The 23,051-nt window shown below is 26.4% G+C and overlaps 2 protein-coding genes across 2 annotated transcripts; both read left to right on the top strand.

The window, feature by feature from the left end:
• Positions 1-7,896: 7,896 nt before the first annotated feature.
• On the top strand, positions 7,897-11,413 carry LOC145942959 (F-box only protein 21-like). Its single transcript, XM_083050135.1, has 10 exons — positions 7,897-8,054; positions 8,689-8,855; positions 9,074-9,197; positions 9,272-9,716; positions 9,862-9,998; positions 10,054-10,195; positions 10,385-10,492; positions 10,695-10,785; positions 10,872-11,063; positions 11,253-11,413. The coding sequence occupies exons 1-10, from the start codon at positions 7,897-7,899 to the stop codon at positions 11,411-11,413; spliced, it is 1,725 nt and encodes a 574-aa protein (XP_082906261.1).
• Positions 11,414-13,093: 1,680 nt separating this feature from the next.
• On the top strand, positions 13,094-21,296 carry LOC145942958 (uncharacterized). The gene is made up of 10 exons (XM_083050133.1): positions 13,094-13,251; positions 13,912-14,238; positions 14,318-14,768; positions 14,908-15,041; positions 15,140-15,254; positions 15,490-15,597; positions 15,802-15,892; positions 15,977-16,168; positions 16,412-16,483; positions 21,079-21,296. Exons 1-10 carry the CDS (start codon positions 13,094-13,096, stop codon positions 21,294-21,296), a joined length of 1,866 nt encoding a protein of 621 aa, XP_082906259.1.
• Positions 21,297-23,051: the final 1,755 nt, after the last annotated feature.

Below are 23,051 nucleotides of genomic sequence, written 5' to 3'. Positions count from 1 at the left end.
GTGTTTTTGCAAGCAGAGAATTAATTACGCAAATACTTTAGTGCCATCACTTCAATTCGTTTATTTCCTTTTGTTTTACTGAATGTATAATGATTAAAAAAAAATTTTATAATTAAATATTATATGTGATTAACACAGACACACAGACACACAGACACAGACCCAGACCCAGCACAGACACAGACACAGACACAGACACAGACACAGACACATACACAGACACAGACACAGACACAGACACAGACACAGACACAGACACAGACACAGACACAGACACACACACACACCTTTTAAAATAAAATTAAGTATCTTTCAATGTAATGTAATGTGTTTAATTTTTTTTAAATTAGGTAATTTAATATTTTCCAATTTCTTAAATAATAAATTTTTTTTTATCTTTAATTGGATGTGATTTTATTTTACATATTTATATATAATTGTTTTTGTTTTATTGTTTTATTACTTACTGTTTTATTTAGTCATATAATTTTGTTTGATTTTTGATTTCTTTATTTGTACGATTAAATTTAAAAATATGATATAGAATATTTATTACCTTTAAATTAATCACAAAAAATTTAATTTTAAATCTAATATAACTTACTTTGATGCGGTTTTTGTCATCTTATCCAATAGCAAAAGTTATCTTACTTGCTTATGATGGCAGGATAATGAAATTTATACGTTTAAAAATAAACAATATTCTTCAAAATTCTTCTATTTATCAATTTTTACAAATAAATAAGATTTTATTGATTCTGAAGAAATATATCATTATTAATACACGTTATCGAGGGGAAAGTTAAGAAAAAACGATAGGTATTAAGGCCCGTACATCTAGAAGGTACATCTAGAGATAGAGGCGAGCTCATAATACGGGCCTAAGGTCATATTTACTTTTCTTTCTGCTATACCTCTTTATCAAAAACATATGTAATGAACAAAAGGCAGCTTAGCACTTGTGTTTTCTTTAAAGAATTTTTTCTTATTCTGAAACAATAACATATCTTTGAAAATTAAACAACTCTCACACAGGAATGCATTACTTGAAAGTCTCTTCGATCTTCAAAGAAATTTTATTGTTTCTGAAAAAGATAAATTTTTTTAGAAAAAAATTTCGCAAATGTTTATGTTACATGTATATTGTCAAACAAATTTAAATTCTCTTAGAATTTTATGTTATATTTTTATAATTTTATTGCGTGTAAGCTTTTTGGAAATGAGCAATGTAATGTAAGAAATAATAAATAATAAATAACGAAAAAAATACATAAGAAAAAGAAAAATAAAATATTCAAATCAAATATTACAAAAAATTAATTTTCTATAATTGAAAATCTAATCGAAAGTTGACGATCGATATAAGTTTATTAGAATACTTTTCTGCTATTTTCAATTGCATTAATAAAGATAAATGATTAAATAAAAATTGTGATGGCTTTTAAGGATGCTTAATGAATATTCTTTAATTTTTTAATTAATAATAAAAATAATTTTTATTATAAATACTTCTCACTACTTTATTATTTTTATATACATTCATTGATATAGTTTTACAACACTTATAAATACCACACATATGGAGTTCATTTGGAGTTTATATGGTGTTTATACAAGGATAATATGGAATTTATACTAAATACTGTTAAAATTTAATTTAATTTTTTTTTCTTTTAATCGCTCGAATTTCAGATTTTGTGTCAAGAGTAAAGTGATGAGTAATATATTTCATATATAATATAATCCATTTTTATAACAATATTATTTACTAATTATATAGTAATTCATTAATTAAGAAAATGTATTTTTGATTTATCATTTAAAACATTATTGTTAACCATATTCTTTAGCTAATTTGAACGAGAAGATAGTTTTTAACTCCGACAGGGTTTCAATATTTGCTAAGCATTTTTTTATTTGACTTCACAAATAGTATTTATCGAAAAATTCACAGTTCTACTTTAACATTTCTTTAACACTCTACATATGTAAATATAATTTATCAACTTTGTGGAAAAATTTAAATGGATTAGTTTATTAAAGTAATTATTGTTGATAAATAATATATATCGTAAATTATAATAATAGCATAATATGTAAACTCTGTTCTTGTTTATTATTTATTTAACAAATGCTATTTCCCTCATGTGAGGTATTTAACAATATTCCTATTTGCTATAAAATATGTTTATGAAAGATTACAAGAGCATTATTGCAGACGCTAATTGTGTACAGTAAGAAGAACAAACAAATTTGTTTGTCTAGAAATATTGCCTCGATTACAATAGAATATCTTTTTATTTTAGATTTAGAAACGATAGTATACTGCTATTCTGGAATTCTTTATCTTTTTCTGTCTTTAAAAGCGCATGTAGAAAGGAAATATTGTGTCGTCAGTTTCTGAATACCGTTTTTCTTTTGTGAATACAAAACGTCACGTGAAAAGTATCTATAGTGGGGAAAAAGAACAAGACTGTTAGTCAGGTAAAGATTTCAGAATAAGCATGGTGGAAACTCTATCTGTAGTGATTAAATAAAACACGTGCTTGTGCTCTCAGTATGCAATCGGTAGATACATACGCAGTATTGCAGTAAATTTCGAGTGTTTTTGCAAACAGAAAATTAATTACGCGAATACTTTGGTGCCATTACTTTAATTCGTGTTATTTCCTTATTGTCTTACTGTGAATTAAATTCATAATGGCTTCGATAACGTGCTTACTAGAGGAGATTATAGTTATCATTCTCAGTTATAATAATATCACTATTGAGGATATCATTAACTTTAGATGTGTGTGCAAACAATTTCGTTCGGTAGCCAAATATGACAAGTTTATGGAAAAAAAGTATATTCAAAGGTAATTTTTTTATATGTAAATTTTTTATGTTTTTAAGTGAACCGTTTAATCTATCATTTAATCGAAAGATGTATTTTATAAAAATATAATAAAATAAATAAAAAATATTAAAAACACAAGGTAATATAACAAATAGACTAATAATTATTTTTAAAACGGGCAAGATTCCCACAACTTTGTCGCTTTCCCACATTTTGACTGTGAGTTGTGAAGACATTTTTGACGGGGAACACTGGAAAAATAATAAAACAATTCTAAGATCAATAGTTTCCAAGATGTAGCAACAATATAAATTATAAAAAAAAAGTTTATTATATAAGTAATTATATAGAAAAAGGATAACTTCATAGATGGATCACTAACAATGATGACCTTGAGAACATATATGGTCCAGGTTATATTTTAGATTGCTTTTTCTGTAAAATTATTAGCATATAATTTACATATAATTTAATTTTACTTATTCATGATATCTGCTGTTAGTTATGGAATTTTTAAAAGTATTTTTCTTGAATTCTCCGCTAAAATTCCCTTCGGAAATCATCTTTACATTACAATACGAAAGTTATGAAAATCTTGCCAAAGTAATTTTTAGAAGATTATTAAAATATTTTTTGTTTCAATTTCAGATGGCCTTGTGGGAAGACAATTTATGACGAGTTCTTTGAGAAAAATGAGCAGAAAGAACCTGAAGAGAACGAAGAAAAGGATAAAAAATCCTCAAACTTTATAGAAACAGGCATAAATTATGCGAGCGAATTCCAAAATTGTCTATCTCAAATAATACATAAATATTATTATGACAATAACTTAATCGATAATATAAAAAGCCTTGAGCATATATTTCATATACATTTTGAAGATGAGTTTAATAAGCCCGTGTGTAAAAATATATTAAAATATTATATCTTTATTACTGAATCGGTAAATAAGTTGAAGACACAATCACACACATCATGGTAAACTTTTTAATATATTGTATATTATAGTTCTATTAATTTTATAGATTAATAGCGTATTCGATTTGTCGACTCTACTCGACTCTGAGACGAGTCGGGTCGGATCGAAAGTTCGATTTGTTAATTAAGTTATCATGGCGGAATGGACCCGAGTTTGAGCCGACTCGACTTGGCGTCGGGTAGAGTCGTGGGTAGAGTCAACAAATCGAATACGCTCGAAAAATACGACTCGCATAATTAATATGTAAATTTTTCAGGAGAACTAATTGCGATCTTACCGAAAGATATATCAATATAAAATTATTTTACTATATAAGTGCACGTTTAAAGCAGAAAATATTGGAAAGATTTAGACAACTATCTCGCGAATTGCAGCTTTTGGAAGTGGTTGCTATTATTGCGATACAAATTATGAAACGTAAAAGGGATTTAATTGACTCACGCGTAAAAGCATCATTAGATAGTATCGCACAAGAAGTACTAAATTGTCTTAGAGAAAAACATCCCGACCATACGGTATTCTCGACGTCCGCCGAAACTTTTACCTATTGGAGATATAACAATATTGTTGATAATTATTGGAACGAAGCAGAAGGAACGCAGATTATGGATACACTAGAGGAATATTTTTTCGGTAAATTAAACTTTCGACCATGTAAATTGGAAGACATCATAAATTGGAAAAATATGTGTATAGATAATGTAAGTTGTTATAGATTATAATATATTATAATTATAGGCAACTCTACTGATGCTGCGAGCATGGCCTTACACACACACATATGTTTGTTACATCTTAAAATTATTCTGGCTCTAATTAATTGTTTCATTATAATATCTGTCACAGGTCTTAAGAAATAAATGTGGCCAAGAAATGATTATATTAATAATATATCACTGCGTGGCTAGGAGACTTGGTCTGCGTTGCGATCTAATAAAACTGGCACTTTGCGACTATATATATATATTCTGGAAACCAAAATTGTAAGTATAATAATTTTATTATACATACACGTATATAATTTTATATTGTTTACAGTGCTACGAATAGTTTAGAAAATGCAAGATGTTTTGACATAGGGTTTGGAGAATTTCCGAATTGTCTTGTCAACCAATTGTCGCTGTTCAGAACGTACTATGACATAAATCCTTCAGACTGCATTGCAATTAGACATACAGAGGTTTGCAATTACACATATATGATTTATGTTAACACTAATTAATATACGTGTAACATCGGCAAAGAGATTAGTCAATGAAATATGCTTTATACGTGAATATAGACAGAAAGAATTACACAATATTTATTTTTTATATTTTTATAATCAGATTTTTGTCATTTTATCTTTGAACATATTTAAATCTTTCAGGTATTGTACTTATTGAGAAATTGCTTCTTTCATTTGATGAATACAGATAAAAGATGTTGTGATGATATTAATTTAAATCGACGTGGAAAGCGCGCTAGATATCATCAGGTATGTAGGCACGTGCATTAATATAAAATATCAATAAAAATTTATCTCTTTGACACATCTCACTGATTACACGTACTATTCTATATAAATTATGATAATATATAATTTAGCCAGCTGTAATTTAACTTGCTACAAAAAACAATATGTATGGTAATTTTTGACATACGATAAAGCAATTCAAGTCTGATCTTACATTTTTCAGAACAAAGTACAAAAAAGATTTAAGAAAACAGAGCAGTCAAATACAATATCACAAAACGTGAAATTTGCAGTTGGAATGATAGTTGAACATGGTAACAAATTAAAGTTATATCATTATAAAAATAGATTGAATTTAATTATATATAAGTTAGAAATAATTATAGAATTATAATTACAGATAATTGTGTCGGTGTGATCGTCGGATGGCACAGACATGTTGATAGACCTGTTACGATCTCCTTAGAGGAGACACCAAATAAGAAACAACGTTTAATGCCATTGGATCGCTATCGTAAATTAGATTTTGTAAAGCAACAAACAACTTACATAATTCTTACCGATAATAATAAAATGCGTCAAGTGGAAGAAGGTATAAATATTATTATACACGAATCTTTTTTTTAAAATTATATTTGTTTATTATACTAGCTCATCCTTTTTTATTTAATATGAAATATATGGTATTTTATTTTGTTTCTTTTATTTTAATATTTTATTTATAATTGTCTTTTTTTAGTACTCATAAATTAATTTTATTTTTATACTTTTTCTATTTTAGATGCTATAATTCTAACAACGCCGAAATGGATCAACAATAGCGAAATAGGTCGCTTTTTTCATAAATTCGAAGGTACTCATTACGTGCCAAATCAAATGCTTGCCAAACTTTATCCGTATGATGTCGTTATAACACCCCAAACTAAAAAATTTAAAAAATAATACTACAAATTATATTATGTAGTAATATACAAAACTTTTATTCAATATTACATTAGAAAGTTTTATAATTAAATATTATATGTGATTAACACCGACACACACACACACACACACACACATACACATGCCATTTAAAATAAAATTAATTATGTTTTAATATGTAATGTGTTTGATTTTATTTAAAGTAGTTAATTTAATATTCTTCAATTTCTTAAATGATTAATTTTCTTTTGTCTTTAATTCGATGTGATTTTATTTTACATTACTTATAAATAATTGTTTTTGTTTTATTACTTTATTTCTTATTGTTTCTTTCAGCCATATAAATACAAATTTTTATTAAATTTTTATATTTCTATATTTGTGCAATTAAATATTAAAACATGATATAGAAACATGATATATTAAAACATGATATCTTTAATGCATTTACTTATTTACAAAAAATTTAATTTTTAATCTAACTTCTTTTGGTGCGCTTTTTGTCATCTTATCCACAATAATAAAAGTTATCTGCATACGACGGCAGGATGATGAAATTGATACGTTTTCTAAAAAAAAACAATATTTCGCAAATTTCTAATTTATTTAATGTGATTTTCTCTTTCTCTTAATTGCTCGAATTTCAGATTTTATATCAAGAGTAAATTAATGAGTGACATATTTCATATAATATATATTCTATTTTTATTACTATATGTTATATTACTATATTTTTTATTAATTATGTTGTAACTCTTCAGTAAAAAAATTTTGTTTAATTATTTAAAATATTATTGTTGACCATATATCCTAGCTAATTCGAACTGAAAGATAGTTTCTAACTCCGAAAGGGTTTCAATATTCGCTAAGCATTTTTTTATTTGACTTCACAAATAGTATCTATTGAAAAATTCACAGTTCTACTGTAACATTTCTTTAACAATCTACATATGTAAATATAATTTATCAACTTTGTGGAAAAATTTTAATGGATTTGTTTATTAAAGTAATTATTGTTGACAAATAATATCTATTGTAAATAAAAAAAATAATAATTACAATAATTATTTTGTCGTATTTTAATAATGGCATAATATGTAAACGTTTTCGTTTATTATTTATTTAACAAATGCTATTTATTTTATGTGAGGTATTTAACAATATTCTTAATTCCTATAAAATATATTAATGAAATATTATAAGAACATTTTTGCTGATTCTGATTGTGTATAGCAAGAAGAACAAATTTGTTTATTTAGCAGTATTGCTTCGATTACAGATTAGAGAATATCTTTTTATTGTAGATTTAGAAACGATAGTATACTGCTATTCTGGAATTCTTTATTTTTTTCTGTCTTTAAAAGCGCATATAGAAAGGAAATATTGTGTCGTCAGTTTCTGATTTCCGTTTTTCTTTTGTGAATACAAAACGTCACGTGAAAAGTATCTATAGTGGGGAAAAAGGACAAGACTGTTAGTCAGGTAAAGATTTCAGAATAAGCATGGTGGAAACTCTATCTGTAGTGATTAAATAAAACACGTGCTTGTGCTCTCTGTATGTAATCGGTAGATACATACGCAGTATTGCAGTAAATTTCGAGTGTTTTTGCAAACAGAAAATTAATTACGCGAATACTTTGGTGCCATTACTTTAATTCGTGTTATTTCCTTTTTGTCTTACTGTGAATTAAGTTCATAATGGCTTCGATAACGTGCTTACCAGAGGAGATTATAGTTATCATTCTCAGTTATAATAATATCACTATTGAGGATATCATTAACTTTAGATGCGTGTGCAAACAATTTCGATGGGCAGCCAAATATGACAAGTTTATGGAAAGAAAGTTTATTCAAAGGTAATTTTTTTTATATGTAAATTTTTTATAATGTTTTTAAGTGAACCGTTTAATCTATCGTTTAATCGAAAGATGTATTTTATAGGAATATAATAAAATAAATAAAAAATATTAAAAACATAAGGTAATATAACAAATAGACTAATAATTATTCTTAAAACGGGCAAGATCCCCACAACTTTGTCGCTTTCCCACATTTTGACTGTGAGTTGTGAAGACATTTTTGACGGGGAACACTGGAAAAATAATAAAACAATTCTAAGATCAATAGTTTCCAAGATGCAGCAACAATATAAATTATAAAAAAAAAAGTTTATTATATAAGTAATTATATAGAAAAAGGATGACTTCATAGATAGATCACTAACAATGATGACCTTGAGAACATATATGGTCCAGGTTATATTTTAGATTGCTTTTTCTGTAAAATTATTAGCATATAATTTACATATAATTTAATTTTACTTATTCATGATATCTGCTGTTAGTTATGGAATTTTTAAAAGTAATTTTCTTGAATTCTCCGCTAAAATTTCCTTCGGAAATCATCTTTACATTACAATACGAAAGTTATGAAAATCTTGCCAAAGTAATTTTTAGAAGATTATTAAAATATTTTTTGTTTCAATTTCAGATGGCCTTCTGGGAAGAAAATGTGTGACCAGTGCTTTGAGGAAAATGAGCAGAAAGAACCTGAAGAGAACGAAGAAAAGGATAAAAAAACCTCAAACTTTATAGAAACAGGCATAAATTATGCGAGCGAATTCCAAAATTGTCTATCTCAAATAATACATAAATATTATTATGACAATAACTTAATCGATAATATAAAAAGCCTTGAGCATATATTTCATATACATTTTGAAGATGTTTTTAATAAGCCCGTATGTAAAAATATATTAAAATGTTATTTCTTTATTGCTGAATCGGTAAATAAGTTGAAGACACAATCACACAGATCATGGTAAACTTTTTAATATATTGTATATTATAGTTCTATTAATTTTATAGACTAATAGCGTATTCGATTTGTCGACTCTACTCGACTCTGAGACGAGTCAGGTCGGATCGAAAGTTCGATTTGTTAATTAAGTTATCATGGCGGAATGGACCCGAGTTTGAGCCGACTCGACTTGGCGTCGGGTAGAGTCGTGGGTAGAGTCAACAAATGGAATACGCTCGAAAAATACGACTCGCATAATATGTAAATTTTTCAGGAGAACTAATTGCGATCTAACCGAAAGATATATCAATATAAAATTATTTTACTATATAACTGCACGTTTAAAGCAGAAAAGATTGGAAAGATTTAGACAACTATCTCGCGCATTGCAGCTTTTGGAAGTGATTGCTTTTCATGCGGTAAAAATGCTGCAACGTAAAAAGGATATAAGTTTCTCACGCATAAACGCAACATTAGATAGTGTCGCACAAGAAGTACTAAATTGTCTTAGAGAAAAATATCCCGACCATTCGGTATTCTCGACGTCCGCCGAAACTTTTACCTATTGGAGATATAACAATATTGTTGATAATCATTGGAACGAAGCAGAAGGAACGCAGATTATGGATACACTAGCGGAATATTTTTTCGGTAAATTAAATTTTCGACCATGTAAATTGGAAGACATCATAAATTGGAAAAATATGTGTATAGATAATGTAAGTTGTTATAGATTATAATATATTATAATTATAGGCAACTCTACTGATGCTGCGAGCATGGCCTTACACACACACATTTGTTTGTTACATCTTAAAATTATTCTGGCTCTAATTAATTGTTTCATTATAATATCTGTCACAGGTCTTAAAAAATAAATGTGGCCAAGAAATGATTATATTAATAATATATCACTGCGTGGCTAGAAGACTTGGTCTGCGTTGCGATCTAATAAAACTGGCACTTTGCGACTATATATATATATTCTGGAAACCAAAATTGTAAGTATAATAATTTTATTATACATACACGTATATAATTTTATATTGTTTACAGTGCTACGAATAGTTTAGAAAATGCAAGATGTTTTGACATAGGGTCTGGAGAATTTCCGAATTGTCTTGTCAACCAATTGTCGCTGTTCAGAACGTACTATGACATAAATCCTTCAGACTGCATTGCAATTAGACATACAGAGGTTTGCAATTACACATATATGATTTATGTTAACACTAATTAATATACGTGTAACATCGGCAAAGAGATTAGTCAATGAAATATGCTTTATACGTGAATATAGACAGAAAGAATTACACAATATTTATTTTTTATATTTTTATAATCAGATTTTTGTCATTTTATCTTTGAACATATTTAAATCTTTCAGGTATTGTACTTATTGAGAAATTGCTTCTTTCATTTGATGAATACAGATAAAAGATGTTGTGATGATATTAATTTAAATCGACGTGGAAAGCGCGCTAGATATCATCAGGTATGTAGGCACGTGCATTAATATAAAATATCAATAAAAAATTATCTCTTTGACACATCTCACTGATTACACGTACTATTCTATATAAATTATGATAATATATAATTTAGCCAGCTGTAATTTAACTTGCTACAAAAAACAATATGTATGGTAATTTTTGACATACGATAAAGCAATTCAAGTCTGATTTTACATTTTTCAGAACAAAGTACAAAAAAGATTTAAGAAAACAGAGCAGTCAAATACAATATCACAAAACGTGAAATTTGCAGTTGGAATGATAGTTGAACATGGTAACAAATTAAAGTTATATTATTATAAAAATAGATTGAATTTAATTATATATAGGTTAGAAATAATTATAGAATTATAATTACAGATAATTGTGTCGGTGTGATCGTCGGATGGCACAGACATGTTGATAGACCTGTTACGATCTCCTTAGAGGAGACACCAAATAAGAAACAACGTTTAATGCCATTGCATCGCTATCGTAAATTAGATTTTGTAAAGCAACAAACAACTTACATAATTCTTACTGATAATAATAAAATGCGTCAAGTGGAAGAAGGTATAAATATTATTATACACGAATCTTTTTTTTAAAATTATATTTGTTTATTATACTAGCTCATCCTTTTTTATTTAATATGAAATATATGGTATTTTATTTTGTTTCTTTTATTTTAATATTTTATTTATAATTGTCTTTTTTTAGTACTCATAAATTAATTTTATTTTTATACTTTTTCTATTTTAGATGCTATAATTCTAACAACGCCGAAATGGATCAACAATAGCGAAATAGGTCGCTTTTTTCATAAATTCGAAGGTACTCATTACGTGCCAAATCAAATGCTTGCCAAACTTTATCCGTATGATGTCGTTATAACACCCCAAACTAAAAAATTTAAAAAATAATACTACAAATTATATTATGTAGTAATATACAAAACTTTTATTCAATATTACATTAAAAAGTTTTATAATTAAATATTATATGTGATTAACACCGACACACACACACACACACACACACATACACATGCCATTTAAAATAAAATTAATTATGTTTTAATATGTAATGTGTTTGATTTTATTTAAAGTAGTTAATTTAATATTCTTCAATTTTTTAAATGATTAATTTTCTTTTGTCTTTAATTCGATGTGATTTTATTTTACATTGCTTATAAATAATTGTTTTTGTTTTATTACTTTATTTCTTACTGTTTCATTCAGCCATATAAATATAAATTTTTATTAAATTTTTATATTTCTATATTTGTGCAATTAAATATTAAAACATGATATAGAAACATGATATATTAAAACATGATATCTTTAATGCATTTACTTATTTACAAAAAATTTAATTTTTAATCTAACTTCTTTTGGTGCGCTTTTTGTCATCTTATCCACAATAATAAAAGTTATCTGCATACGACGGCAGGATGATGAAATTGATACGTTTTCTAAAAAAAAACAATATTTCGCAAATTTCTAATTTATTTAATGTGATTTTCTCTTTCTCTTAATTGCTCGAATTTCAGATTTTATATCAAGAGTAAATTAATGAGTGACATATTTCATATAATATATATTCTATTTTTATTACTATATTTTTTATTACTATATTTTTTATTAATTATGTTGTAACTCTTCAGTAAAAAAATTTTGTTTAATTATTTAAAATATTATTGTTGACCATATATCCTAGCTAATTCGAACTGAAAGATAGTTTCTAACTCCGAAAGGGTTTCAATATTCGCTAAGCATTTTTTTATTTGACTTCACAAATAGTATCTATTGAAAAATTCACAGTTCTACTGTAACATTTCTTTAACAATCTACATATGTAAATATAATTTATCAACTTTGTGGAAAAATTTTAATGGATTTGTTTATTAAAGTAATTATTGTTGATAAATAATATCTATTGTAAATAAAAAAAATAATAATTACAATAATTATTTTGTCGTATTTTATTAATGGCATAATATGTAAACGTTTTCGTTTATTATTTATTTAACAAATGCTATTTATTTTATGTGAGGTATTTAACAATATTCTTAATTCCTATAAAATATATTAATGAAATATTATAAGAACATTTTTGCTGATTCTGATTGTGTATAGCAAGAAGAACAAATTTGTTTATTTAGCAGTACTGCTTCGATTACAGATTAGAGAATATCTTTTTATTGTAGATTTAGAAACGATAGTATACTGCTATTCTGGAATTCTTTATTTTTTTCTGTCTTTAAAAGCGCATATAGAAAGGAAATATTGTGTCGTCAGTTTCTGATTTCCGTTTTTCTTTTGTGAATACAAAACGTCACGTGAAAAGTATCTATAGTGGGGAAAAAGGACAAGACTGTTAGTCAGGTAAAGATTTCAGAATAAGCATGGTGGAAACTCTATCTGTAGTGATTAAATAAAATACGTGCTTGTGCTCTCTGTATGTAATCGGTAGATACATACGCAGTATTGCAGTAAATTTCGAGTGTTTTTGCAAACAGAAAATTAATTACGCGAATACTTTGGTGCCATTACTTTAATTCGTGTTATTTCCTTTTTGTCTTACTGTGAATTAAATTCATAATGGCTTCGATAACGTGCTTACCAGAGGAGATTATAGTTATCATTCTCAGTTATAATAATATCACTATTGAGAATATCATTAACTTTAGATGCGTGTGCAAACAATTTCGTTGGGTAGCCAAATATGACAAGTTTATGGAAAGAAAGTTTATTCAAAGGTAATTTTTTTTATATGTAAATTTTTTATAATGTTTTTAAGTGAACCGTTTAATCTATCGTTTAATCGAAAGATGTATTTTATAAGAATATAATAAAATAAATAAAAAATATTAAAAACATAAGGTAATATAACAAATAGACTAATAATTATTCTTAAAACGGGCAAGATTCCCACAACTTTGTCGCTTTCCCACATTTTGACTTTGAGTTGTGAAGACATTTTTGACGGGGAACACAGGAAAAACAATAAAACTATTCTAGGATCCATGGTTTCCAAAATGCAGCAACAATATAAATTATTTACAAAAAAATTTATAAAATAAGTAATTATAGGAGTAGTGGAAATATAAGTAATTATATAGAAAAAAGATAACTTCATAGATGGGTCACTAACAATGATGACCTTGAGAACATATATGGTCCAGGTCATATTTTAGATTGCTTTTTCTGTAAAATTATTAGCATATAATTAACATATAATTCAATTTTACTTATTTATGATATCTGCTGTTAGTTATGGAATTTTTTAAGTATTTTTCCTGTATTCTCTGCTAAAATTCCCTTCGGAAATCACCTTTACATTACGATACGAAAGTTATGAAAATCTTGCCAAAGTAATTTTTAGAAGATTATTAAAATATTTTTTGTTTCAATTTCAGATGGCTTTCTGGGAAGAAGCTTTATGACAAGTGCTTTGAAGAAAATGAGCAGAAAGAACCTGAAGAGATCGAAGAAAAGGATAAAAAATACTTAAACTTTATTGAAATAGGCATAAATTGTGCGAGAGAATTACGAAATTATGTATCTCAAATAATACATAAATATAATGCCGATGATTCAATCGATAATATGAAAAGCTTTGAACGTATATTTTGTATACATTTTAAAGATGAGTTTAATAAATTTATTAATAAACCATATAAATATTTCATAAAATATGAGATCTGTATTGATGAATTGAAAAATATGATTGCACGATCATCACGGTAGGATTATTAATTATAGTTCTATAAAGTTCATATATTAATATGCATTTATCGCACAGTTTATATGTAAATTTTTCAGAAGATCTGATTGCGATCTAACCGAAAGATATATCATTATAAAATTATATTACTATATGAAGAATCGTTTGGTTTGGAAAACATGGGAGGGATATAAGAACCGACCTTACAGAAGACGGCTTTTGGAAAAGATTGCTATTATCGCAGCACAAATAATGCAAGCTGATAGAAGAGTATTTTACTCACGCGTAGAAGCATCATTAAATAGAATCGTACAAGAAGTACTGAATTATCTTAGAGAAAAACATCCCGACCATACGATATTCTCGACGTCCGCTGAAACTTTCACTTACTGGCAAAACAACAATATCGCTGATAATCATTGGAACGAAGCAGAAGCAACGCAGATTATGGATATACTGGAAGAATATATTTTCGGTAAATTAAACTTTCGACCATGCAAATTGGAAGACACATGTTCTCCAAATTTTGAGAACATGTGTATAAATAATGTAAGTTATTATAGATTATAATACATTATAATTGTAGCAAACTCTACTAATGCTGCGAGCATGGCTCCACACATATGTTTGTTATATTTAAAATTATTCTTGCTCTAATAATTAATCGTTTCATTATAATATCTGCCAGGTCTTAAGAAATAAATGTGGCCAACAATTGATTATATTAATAATATATCACAGCGTGGCCAGGAGACTTGGTTTACGTAGCGAAGTAATAAGACTGGCAAATGGCGACTACAATATATTTTGGACACCAAAATAGTAAATATAATAATAGATTTGGAATTAGCTGAACATTTTGGCATTTTCATTTTTGTCAAGCATACATACATACATATATAATTTTATATTGTTTACAGTGCTACGAATAGTTTAGAAAATGCAAGATGTTATAACATAACTTTCGGAAAATTCCCGGAATGTCTTCTTAACAAATTGCCGCTCTTCAGAATGATCTATCCCACATTTCCTTTAGTACACTTTGCAATAAGATCTACAGAGGTTGACAATTATATTATATTGTACATAATTTCTGTTAACACACACATTAATTAACATTAATTAATATAATTGTAATTTCGGCAATAGTCAATGAAATATGCTTTATACGTGAATAGGCAGAAAGAATTACACAGTCTCTCATTTTTTAAATTTTATAATTAAATTTTTGTTATTTTATTTTTTTAAACATGTTTAAATCTTTTTTCAGATGTTGGACTTTGTGAGAAATCAATTTTTTTGTTCGACGAACATAAATAAATATTGTTGTGATGATATTAATCCATATCGACGTGCGAGGCGCGCTAAATACCGTGAGGTATGTTAGTACAATTATTAATATAAAATATCAATAAAAAATTATCTATATGACGCATCTCACTGATTACACGTACAATTTAATATAAATTACAAATAATTATATATAATTTAGCCAGTTGTGTAATTTAACTTGCTAAAAAGACTACATTTATGAATTGTTTGACAAGATAAAGCAATTCAAAACTGATCTTACATTTTTCAGGACTTCCTACAAAATTTGTTTAAAAAAAGCGAACAGTCAAATACAAGATCACAAAACATGAAATTTGCAGTTGGAATGATAGTTGAATATGGTAACAAATTATAGTTATATTATTATAAATATTGATTACATTTTCAATTATAGATTAGATATAATTATAAAATTATAATTATAGATAATTGTGTCGGTGTGATCGTCGGATGGCACAGACATGTTGATAGACATGTTTTGACCTCTTCAAACGATACACGGAATATACAACAATGTGTAATGTCGTTGCATCAAATTTCTCGTAATTGCAATCTTGTACAGCAACAAACAACTTACATAATTCTTACTGAGACTAAAATATGTGAAGTGAAAGAAGGTATGAATATTATTTTACACGGATCTTTTCTTTAAATTTTATTTGTTTATTATACTAGCTCATCTGTTTTTATGCAATATAGAATACATGTTATTTTATTTTATTTTGTTTCTTTTATTTCATTATTTTATTTAATATATTTATTTTAATTTTTATAATTTATTTATTACTTTATTTTATTTAGAATTGTGTTTCTTTTAGTACACATAAATTAATTTTATTTTTATATTTTTTTTATTTTAGATGCTATAACTCTAACAACGCCGAAATGGATCAACTCTAGCGAAATAGGTCGCTTTTTTCATAAATTCGAAGGTACTCATTACGTGCCAAATCAAATGCTTGCCAGACTCTATCCGCATGATGTTACTATAACAGCTCAAATAAAAATATTTAAAAAATAATACTAGAAATTATATTATGTAGTAATATACAAAACTTTTATTCAATATTACATTAAAAAGTTTTATAATTAAATATTATATGTGATTAACACCTACACACACACACACACACATACGCATGCCATTTAAAATAAAATTAAGTATTTTTTAATATGTAATGTGTTTGATTTTATTTAAAGTAGTTGATTTAATATTCTTCCATTTCTTAAATTATTAATTTTGTTTTGTCTTTAATTCGATGTGATTTTATTTTACATACTTATAAAGAATTGTTTTTGTTTTACTACTTTATTACTTACTGTTTCATTCAGCCATATAAATATAAATTTTTATTCAATTTTTATATTTCTATATTTGTGCAATTAAATATTAAAACATGATATAGAAACATGATATATTCTTATTTCTTATTTACAAATTTGTAATCTAATATAGATGTAATCAAAATTTTTTTATGCGAAAATTTTTAAATATTTTTTTAAAGTTTAAAAATAAATGTTATATTTATTAAATATTTATTTAATTAAAAATATGTAAAGTAAAAACAATTGTTAAATTGCATCGCTAAGTTATTTATGTTATATCAATTAAACTAATCTAAATTCCATTAATGACTGTGTTTTACATAGGAACTTACAGTTTAAATTATTGACTAAATACAAATCAGAATGTTTACTGTATCATTTACGAAATTGCTTTTTCTATCTTCAAGAATCGTAGGACGTATTAGTCATAGAAATGATAACGTAGAAATTGTAATAGTACGAGACTGATAGAGAGTAAAGTTCATGATTTACTGATGTTATCGCACATACAAAGCACGCAGAACAAATTTGTTTGTTTAACAGTACTGCCTAGATTTCAGTAGAATTCCATTTCATTTTATAATCTGGAAATATTGTTTTCTCAGTTTCTAAGATTAGATTTTCTTTGTAAGCATGACACATCACATGAAAAATCTGTAGTGGGGAAACAAAAATAAGATTGAGGAAGGTTTTCACATAAGAACTCCAGAATAAGAGTGGACAGAGTGTGGAAACTGTCTGTAGCGACTAGATAAAACACGTGCTTGTGCTCTCTGCAACCGGGAAACACATATTATCGCAGTATCGCAGTAAATCCCGTGTGTTTTCGCAAGCAGAAAATTAATTACGCATATATTTTTTATCGCCATCATTTTAATTTGTATTATTTATTCTTTTCTTACTGAATTTTTTATTCATAATGGCTTCGATAACGTGTTTATCAGAGGAGACGATAGATACCGTTCTTAGTTATCAGTGTTTGCTGTTATCTAAATAAAATTATATAGATGATTATCTAGATAAAATTTTTGCAGCATCTTATCTTTATATAGATAATAAAAATATGTATTATCTATATCTGCATCTTAGATGAAAAAATGTGTTATCTTTATTAAATTATCTAGAATAATGTTCAGATAATTTGATTTAGAGTCATAGTCACATAAAAATATTTAAATAGTAAACTTAAACAGTAAGCGATAAAAACTTACAAATAAAAGTATGAATATATTTTTATATCCCTTTTAAAATTTACATTTTTTTGTTTACATAATCAGTCAAAAAATAATATTATCTAGAAGTTATCTAGATGAATCGCCATATAATTTTATCTTTTATCTAGATACATTTAAAACAAAATCATCTTTATCTTATATAAGATAAATTTACATATTTTTATCTCATCTTTATCTAGCTAATTTTAAAATCATCTAAGCACAACACTGTTAGTTATAATGATATCACTATTGAGGATATCATTAATTTTAGATGCGTGTGCAAGCAATTTCGGTATGCAGCTAAATATGACAAGTTTATGGAAAGAAAGTTTCTTCAGAGGTAATTCTTTTTGTTTATAAATATTTTATAATTTTGCTTCCTCATAGAGGAAGCTTTGTTTTCTTGAAAAAAATTGTTTTCCAGTTTTTTATGTCAATATGTTTAGAATGTTTCAAAATGTCGAAAAATCACATTTTTACAAAATGTCCGTATGTATGTGTGTATGTATGTATCCATCTACGGAAGGGCATGATTGCTCTAATTTCCGTAAATTTGAAATATCGAGTTAAATTTTTTTACATGAATAGATTATCATTAAAGGTGGGTTGGTATTGAATTTTGCTTGGATCGGCTAGGAGGTTCTTTTTTTATAAAATTTTGAATTTTTTTAGAAAAGGGCGTGAATGCTTTAACTTCTGTAAATTTTGAGATATCGGGTTAAATTTTTTTACATGAATAGATTAGCATTAAAGGTTAGTTGGTATTAATAAAAAACAAAAAAAGTTAAGATAAATAAAAAACAAAAGAACAAGTATGCAAATTAGAAATTTGAGCTCCTCGTCAGAGAAAGCTTGTTTTGAAATTAAATCATATTTTCTAATTTGCACACTTGTTTTTAAATTAACCGCACAATCTATTATTTACGCGAATAATGTATTTTATAAGAATAAAATAAAATAAATAAAAAATATTAAAAACACGAGGTAATAAAACAAATAGTTAGATTAATAATTAATTTAAAAATGGGCAAGATTCCCATAACTTTGGCACTTTCCCACAGTTTGACCGTGAGTTGTGAAGATATGTTTGACGGGAAACACGGGAAAATCAATAAACACTTCTAGAATCAATAGTTTCCAAGATGTAGCAACAATATGTATGAATTATTTACACAAAAAAAAATTAACGAAATAAGTAATTATAGAATAAACAAGGAAACTTCATGTATTGGCCATTCAAAACAATGACTTTGGTAACATATATCATGTTCAAAGTCATATATAAGATTGTCCTTTTCTGTAGAATAGTTAGTATATAATTTACATATAAATCAATATTACTTATTCATGATATTTATTGACTAAAAAAGTTTTTAAGTTTTTTTTTTCGTTTTCTCCGCAAAAATTCCCTTCGGCAATCACCTTTACATTACGATACAAAAGTAATAAAAATCTTGCCGAAGTATTTAATTTTTAAGTTTATTAAAATATTTTTTGTTTCAATTTCAGATGGTCTTCTGGAAAGAAACATTATGACAAATATAAGGAAAATCAGCAGAAAAAGTCTGAAGAGAAAGATCAGAAGGATAAAAAAAACTTTATAGAAACAGGCATAAATTATGCGAGGGAATTACGAAATTATATATCTCAAACAATACATGAATATAATTATGTCAATGTTTCAATTTAAAAATGCCTTAAATATACATTTGATATACATTTTAGAGATGAGTTATTTATACCTGAAAATACTATAAAATATTATTTCTTCTGTGATGAATTGAAAAATTTAACTACACAATCTTCACGGTAGGATTTTTAATATATATTATAGTCCTATCAATTTCATAGACTAATCTATATATATATATATATATATATATATATATGTATATATTATATAGATATAAAGAATTTCTCGCCTAATTATTTTCATGCCACGAAATTATCTCATCATTTCGTCCTATGTCTGACTTAATCTAAATTTAACTCCTTGAATGCGTAATGAGTATAATTTACAGTGTATCTTATACTTATATATATACACTAGCGGATCCTGACGTCGATAGCTCTTTAATGTTTGTTTTTTTATTTATATTTTTTAAACAAATTCAGCAAAACTGTTTTTTTTAATTTGCAATTAATTTACTTTACAACTAATATGTTTAAAACTAATATGTTGTCAAAAAGGCTATTTAACAACAAAATAAATTACAAGGATCTTTCTCAGGTAATGCATTCCTATGTGTGAGGCCTTCGAGTATCAAGAAAGTGTTATGATAAAAAGACAAAAGCATTCCTGCCCTTTAATTCATTATATACAAAGTTTCTTGATGCACAGAAAGTCATACACGTTTCAAACAATTAGATTTATAATAAGTAACATATTCAGTATACGATTTCATAATATATTTAGCGATAAATAAAAATTTTTCTATAAAATGGAACAAGTATCTTTGTAATTAGCACATCTTGTTATTATTATCAATTATACCAAGTATATAATAATTAATATAGAAAATATAGGTTTGTTTAGTTATAAGATATATATAATAAATGCATAATTTGGATATTTTAATTTATTTTAGCTAATTTTAATTGAATAATAATTTCTAATTTCGATAGAGTTTTAGTATTTATTGCTAAACATTCTTTTATTCGATTTTATGAACAGTACTTTGTCCACAAAAGAATTACAAATTTAAATTTTGTAATATTTCTTTAACACTCTACACACGTGGCAGTAGAATTTAAAAATTTTGTAAAAAATTTCAAATAGATTAGTTTATTAAAGCAATTATTAATTGCGTCTCTATAGAAGATCAAAATAAATAAATAATTACAATAATTATTATATGTCTTAATTTAATAATAGCATATATGTGAAAGGTCTAATATTATTTATTTAACAAGCAGCTCCTTCCATGTGGGATATTTCCGACTGCTACAAAATTTTATATGCAAAATTATAAAGGCATTTACAGATGCTATTGCGCACAGTAAACAGGACGAAATTTTTTGTCCAGCATTAAGGCCAATGTCCATAATGTTAGAAGTCGGTCCAAGTTCTCGGACCGAAAAATTTTCAGCCAATCTTTTTGCAGTTTTTACGGAAAAGGGGCAATTTTATTGGCTAGAAACTTCTTGGTCCGAGAACTTGGACCGAGTTCTAGCATCGTGGATATTGGCCTTTACTGCCTAAATTACAATATAATATCTTTTTATTTTAAAATCTGCGAGACAATGGTATATGCTGCTCCTGTAATTCTCTATCTTTTTCTGTCTTAAAGCCATAGAAGTACAATGGAAATAGCATATTCTCAATTTTTGTGTTTCGTTTTTCTCTTATGCGCATGACACGTCACGTGACAACCCTATTGTGGCAAGAAACATGAGGCAAAAGACCGTTAGGTCTGGTCTACAATGAGTCGTTTGTCGTAAGTCGTAAAAACATTGACCAACCACAGTCGATTATTTTAAAAATAATCGACTCTGGTTGGTCAATTTTCTTATGACTTACGACTAATGACTCATTGTAGACCAGGCCTTAGATTTTCAGGTAAGGATTAGAGTGAGAGTGAACAAAGTGGAGAAAACATCTATAGTGTATATGAAACACGTGCTTTCTGCATTCAGCAGATATATACGAGCAGTATTGCAGTAGATTTCAAGAGTCTGTAAAAGCAGGGAGTTAATTACGTGAATTGGTTCTTGCGATTACTTTGATTTATTTTATTTTCTTGTGTGTCATTGAAATTTATTTGTAATGAAGATGATAGAGGACTTACCAAACGAGTTGATAGAGATCATTCTCAGCTACAGTGTTATCTCTATTGAAGATATAATTAGCTTCAGATGTACGTGCAAACGTTTCGAATATGCAGCTAAATATGACAATTTTATGGAAAGGAAGCTTCTTCAGAGGTAATTCTTTTTGTTTGTAAATTTTTTGTAATTTTGTTTCATTTATCTGTCGCACGATATATATATCACTTCTGCAAAAAATATATTTTATAAAAATAAAATAAATGAAATATAAAATAATAAATTATAATACGACGGAAATTTTAATAATTAATATGAAAACAGGTAAAAAAAAATTAGCTGATAAGAGATAAGACTTGCAGAAAACATAAGCGGATAGTCATCTTCCAAACATTCCTTTCCCTCCTTTTAATTGTTGAACTTATTCTTTTTTGCTAATTCAATTAAATTTAGTAAAATTTATTTTCTTAAAGATAATTCTCTACTAGATTTACAGGTTAAAAATGTTTGGACATTTCTATTCCTTACACAAAAACAAGTCTGTGCAGACACAATTCATATCACGAAATGGTTTCCCGATCTTGATCGCTCATCACCCTCTAGTCTCTATTCCACGTCGAATAATCATGAAAATCAAAATTGAATTTTTTTATTGTTGTATTTTTAAAACTAAACAATAAATTATTTAGGTTTTTTACTAGTATTTCTAGTATTTTTTTTTCATATTTTTGTGCGATTCGTGTATGAAATACATGTAAAATGCATCAAGAAATGCAATTATTGATAGCGATTATCACAAGGAGATGTTAAATTATACTTAAATTGTATAAATGTGCAAACACCATATTTATTAATATATAGTTAAATTTTTATATTTATTTTGTTAATTGCTATTCGCTAGACAACTATCCATTGAAAAAATATTTATGCAAATAATCTTTCTATCTATGTTTTGACTTTTATTGGCCTATTTTCTTATGTATTTTTATAATATTAATGAGAATTATTTTAAATTATAATATTAATGAAAAAAATAAGATACAATATATATATAATATAATATAATAAAAAAACAAATATTAAGAACCAGAAATTTTTCCATTTGTTTTATAAATTTATTCCATTTATTATTTTATTTTATCATTTTATTTATTAATTTTATTACTTATTTTATTTCATTATTTTATTAATT

The sequence above is a fragment of the Prenolepis imparis genome, unplaced genomic scaffold (assembly GCF_030444845.1).
Source record: "Prenolepis imparis isolate NDT839.2.m4 unplaced genomic scaffold, iyPreImpa1.0 SCAF_11, whole genome shotgun sequence".
NCBI classification, from domain to species: Eukaryota; Metazoa; Arthropoda; class Insecta; order Hymenoptera; family Formicidae; genus Prenolepis; species Prenolepis imparis.
This window is presented reverse-complemented; position numbering and strand designations above follow the sequence as displayed.

Excerpts from the sequence above, each read along its gene's own strand:
- LOC145942958 (XM_083050133.1), top strand. The coding sequence starts at position 13,094 with ATGGCTTCGATAACGTGCTTACCAGAGGAGATTATAGTTATCATTCTC. Across the intron at positions 15,042-15,139 it reads ATATTTTGGACACCAAAATA|TGCTACGAATAGTTTAGAAA; the intron begins GTAAATATAATA and ends TATTGTTTACAG. Across the intron at positions 15,598-15,801 it reads GGCGCGCTAAATACCGTGAG|GACTTCCTACAAAATTTGTT; the intron begins GTATGTTAGTAC and ends TACATTTTTCAG.
- LOC145942959 (XM_083050135.1), top strand. The coding sequence starts at position 7,897 with ATGGCTTCGATAACGTGCTTACCAGAGGAGATTATAGTTATCATTCTC. Across the intron at positions 8,856-9,073 it reads TCAAATAATACATAAATATT|CGTATTCGATTTGTCGACTC; the intron begins ATTATGACAATA and ends ATAGACTAATAG. Across the intron at positions 10,493-10,694 it reads AGCGCGCTAGATATCATCAG|AACAAAGTACAAAAAAGATT; the intron begins GTATGTAGGCAC and ends TACATTTTTCAG.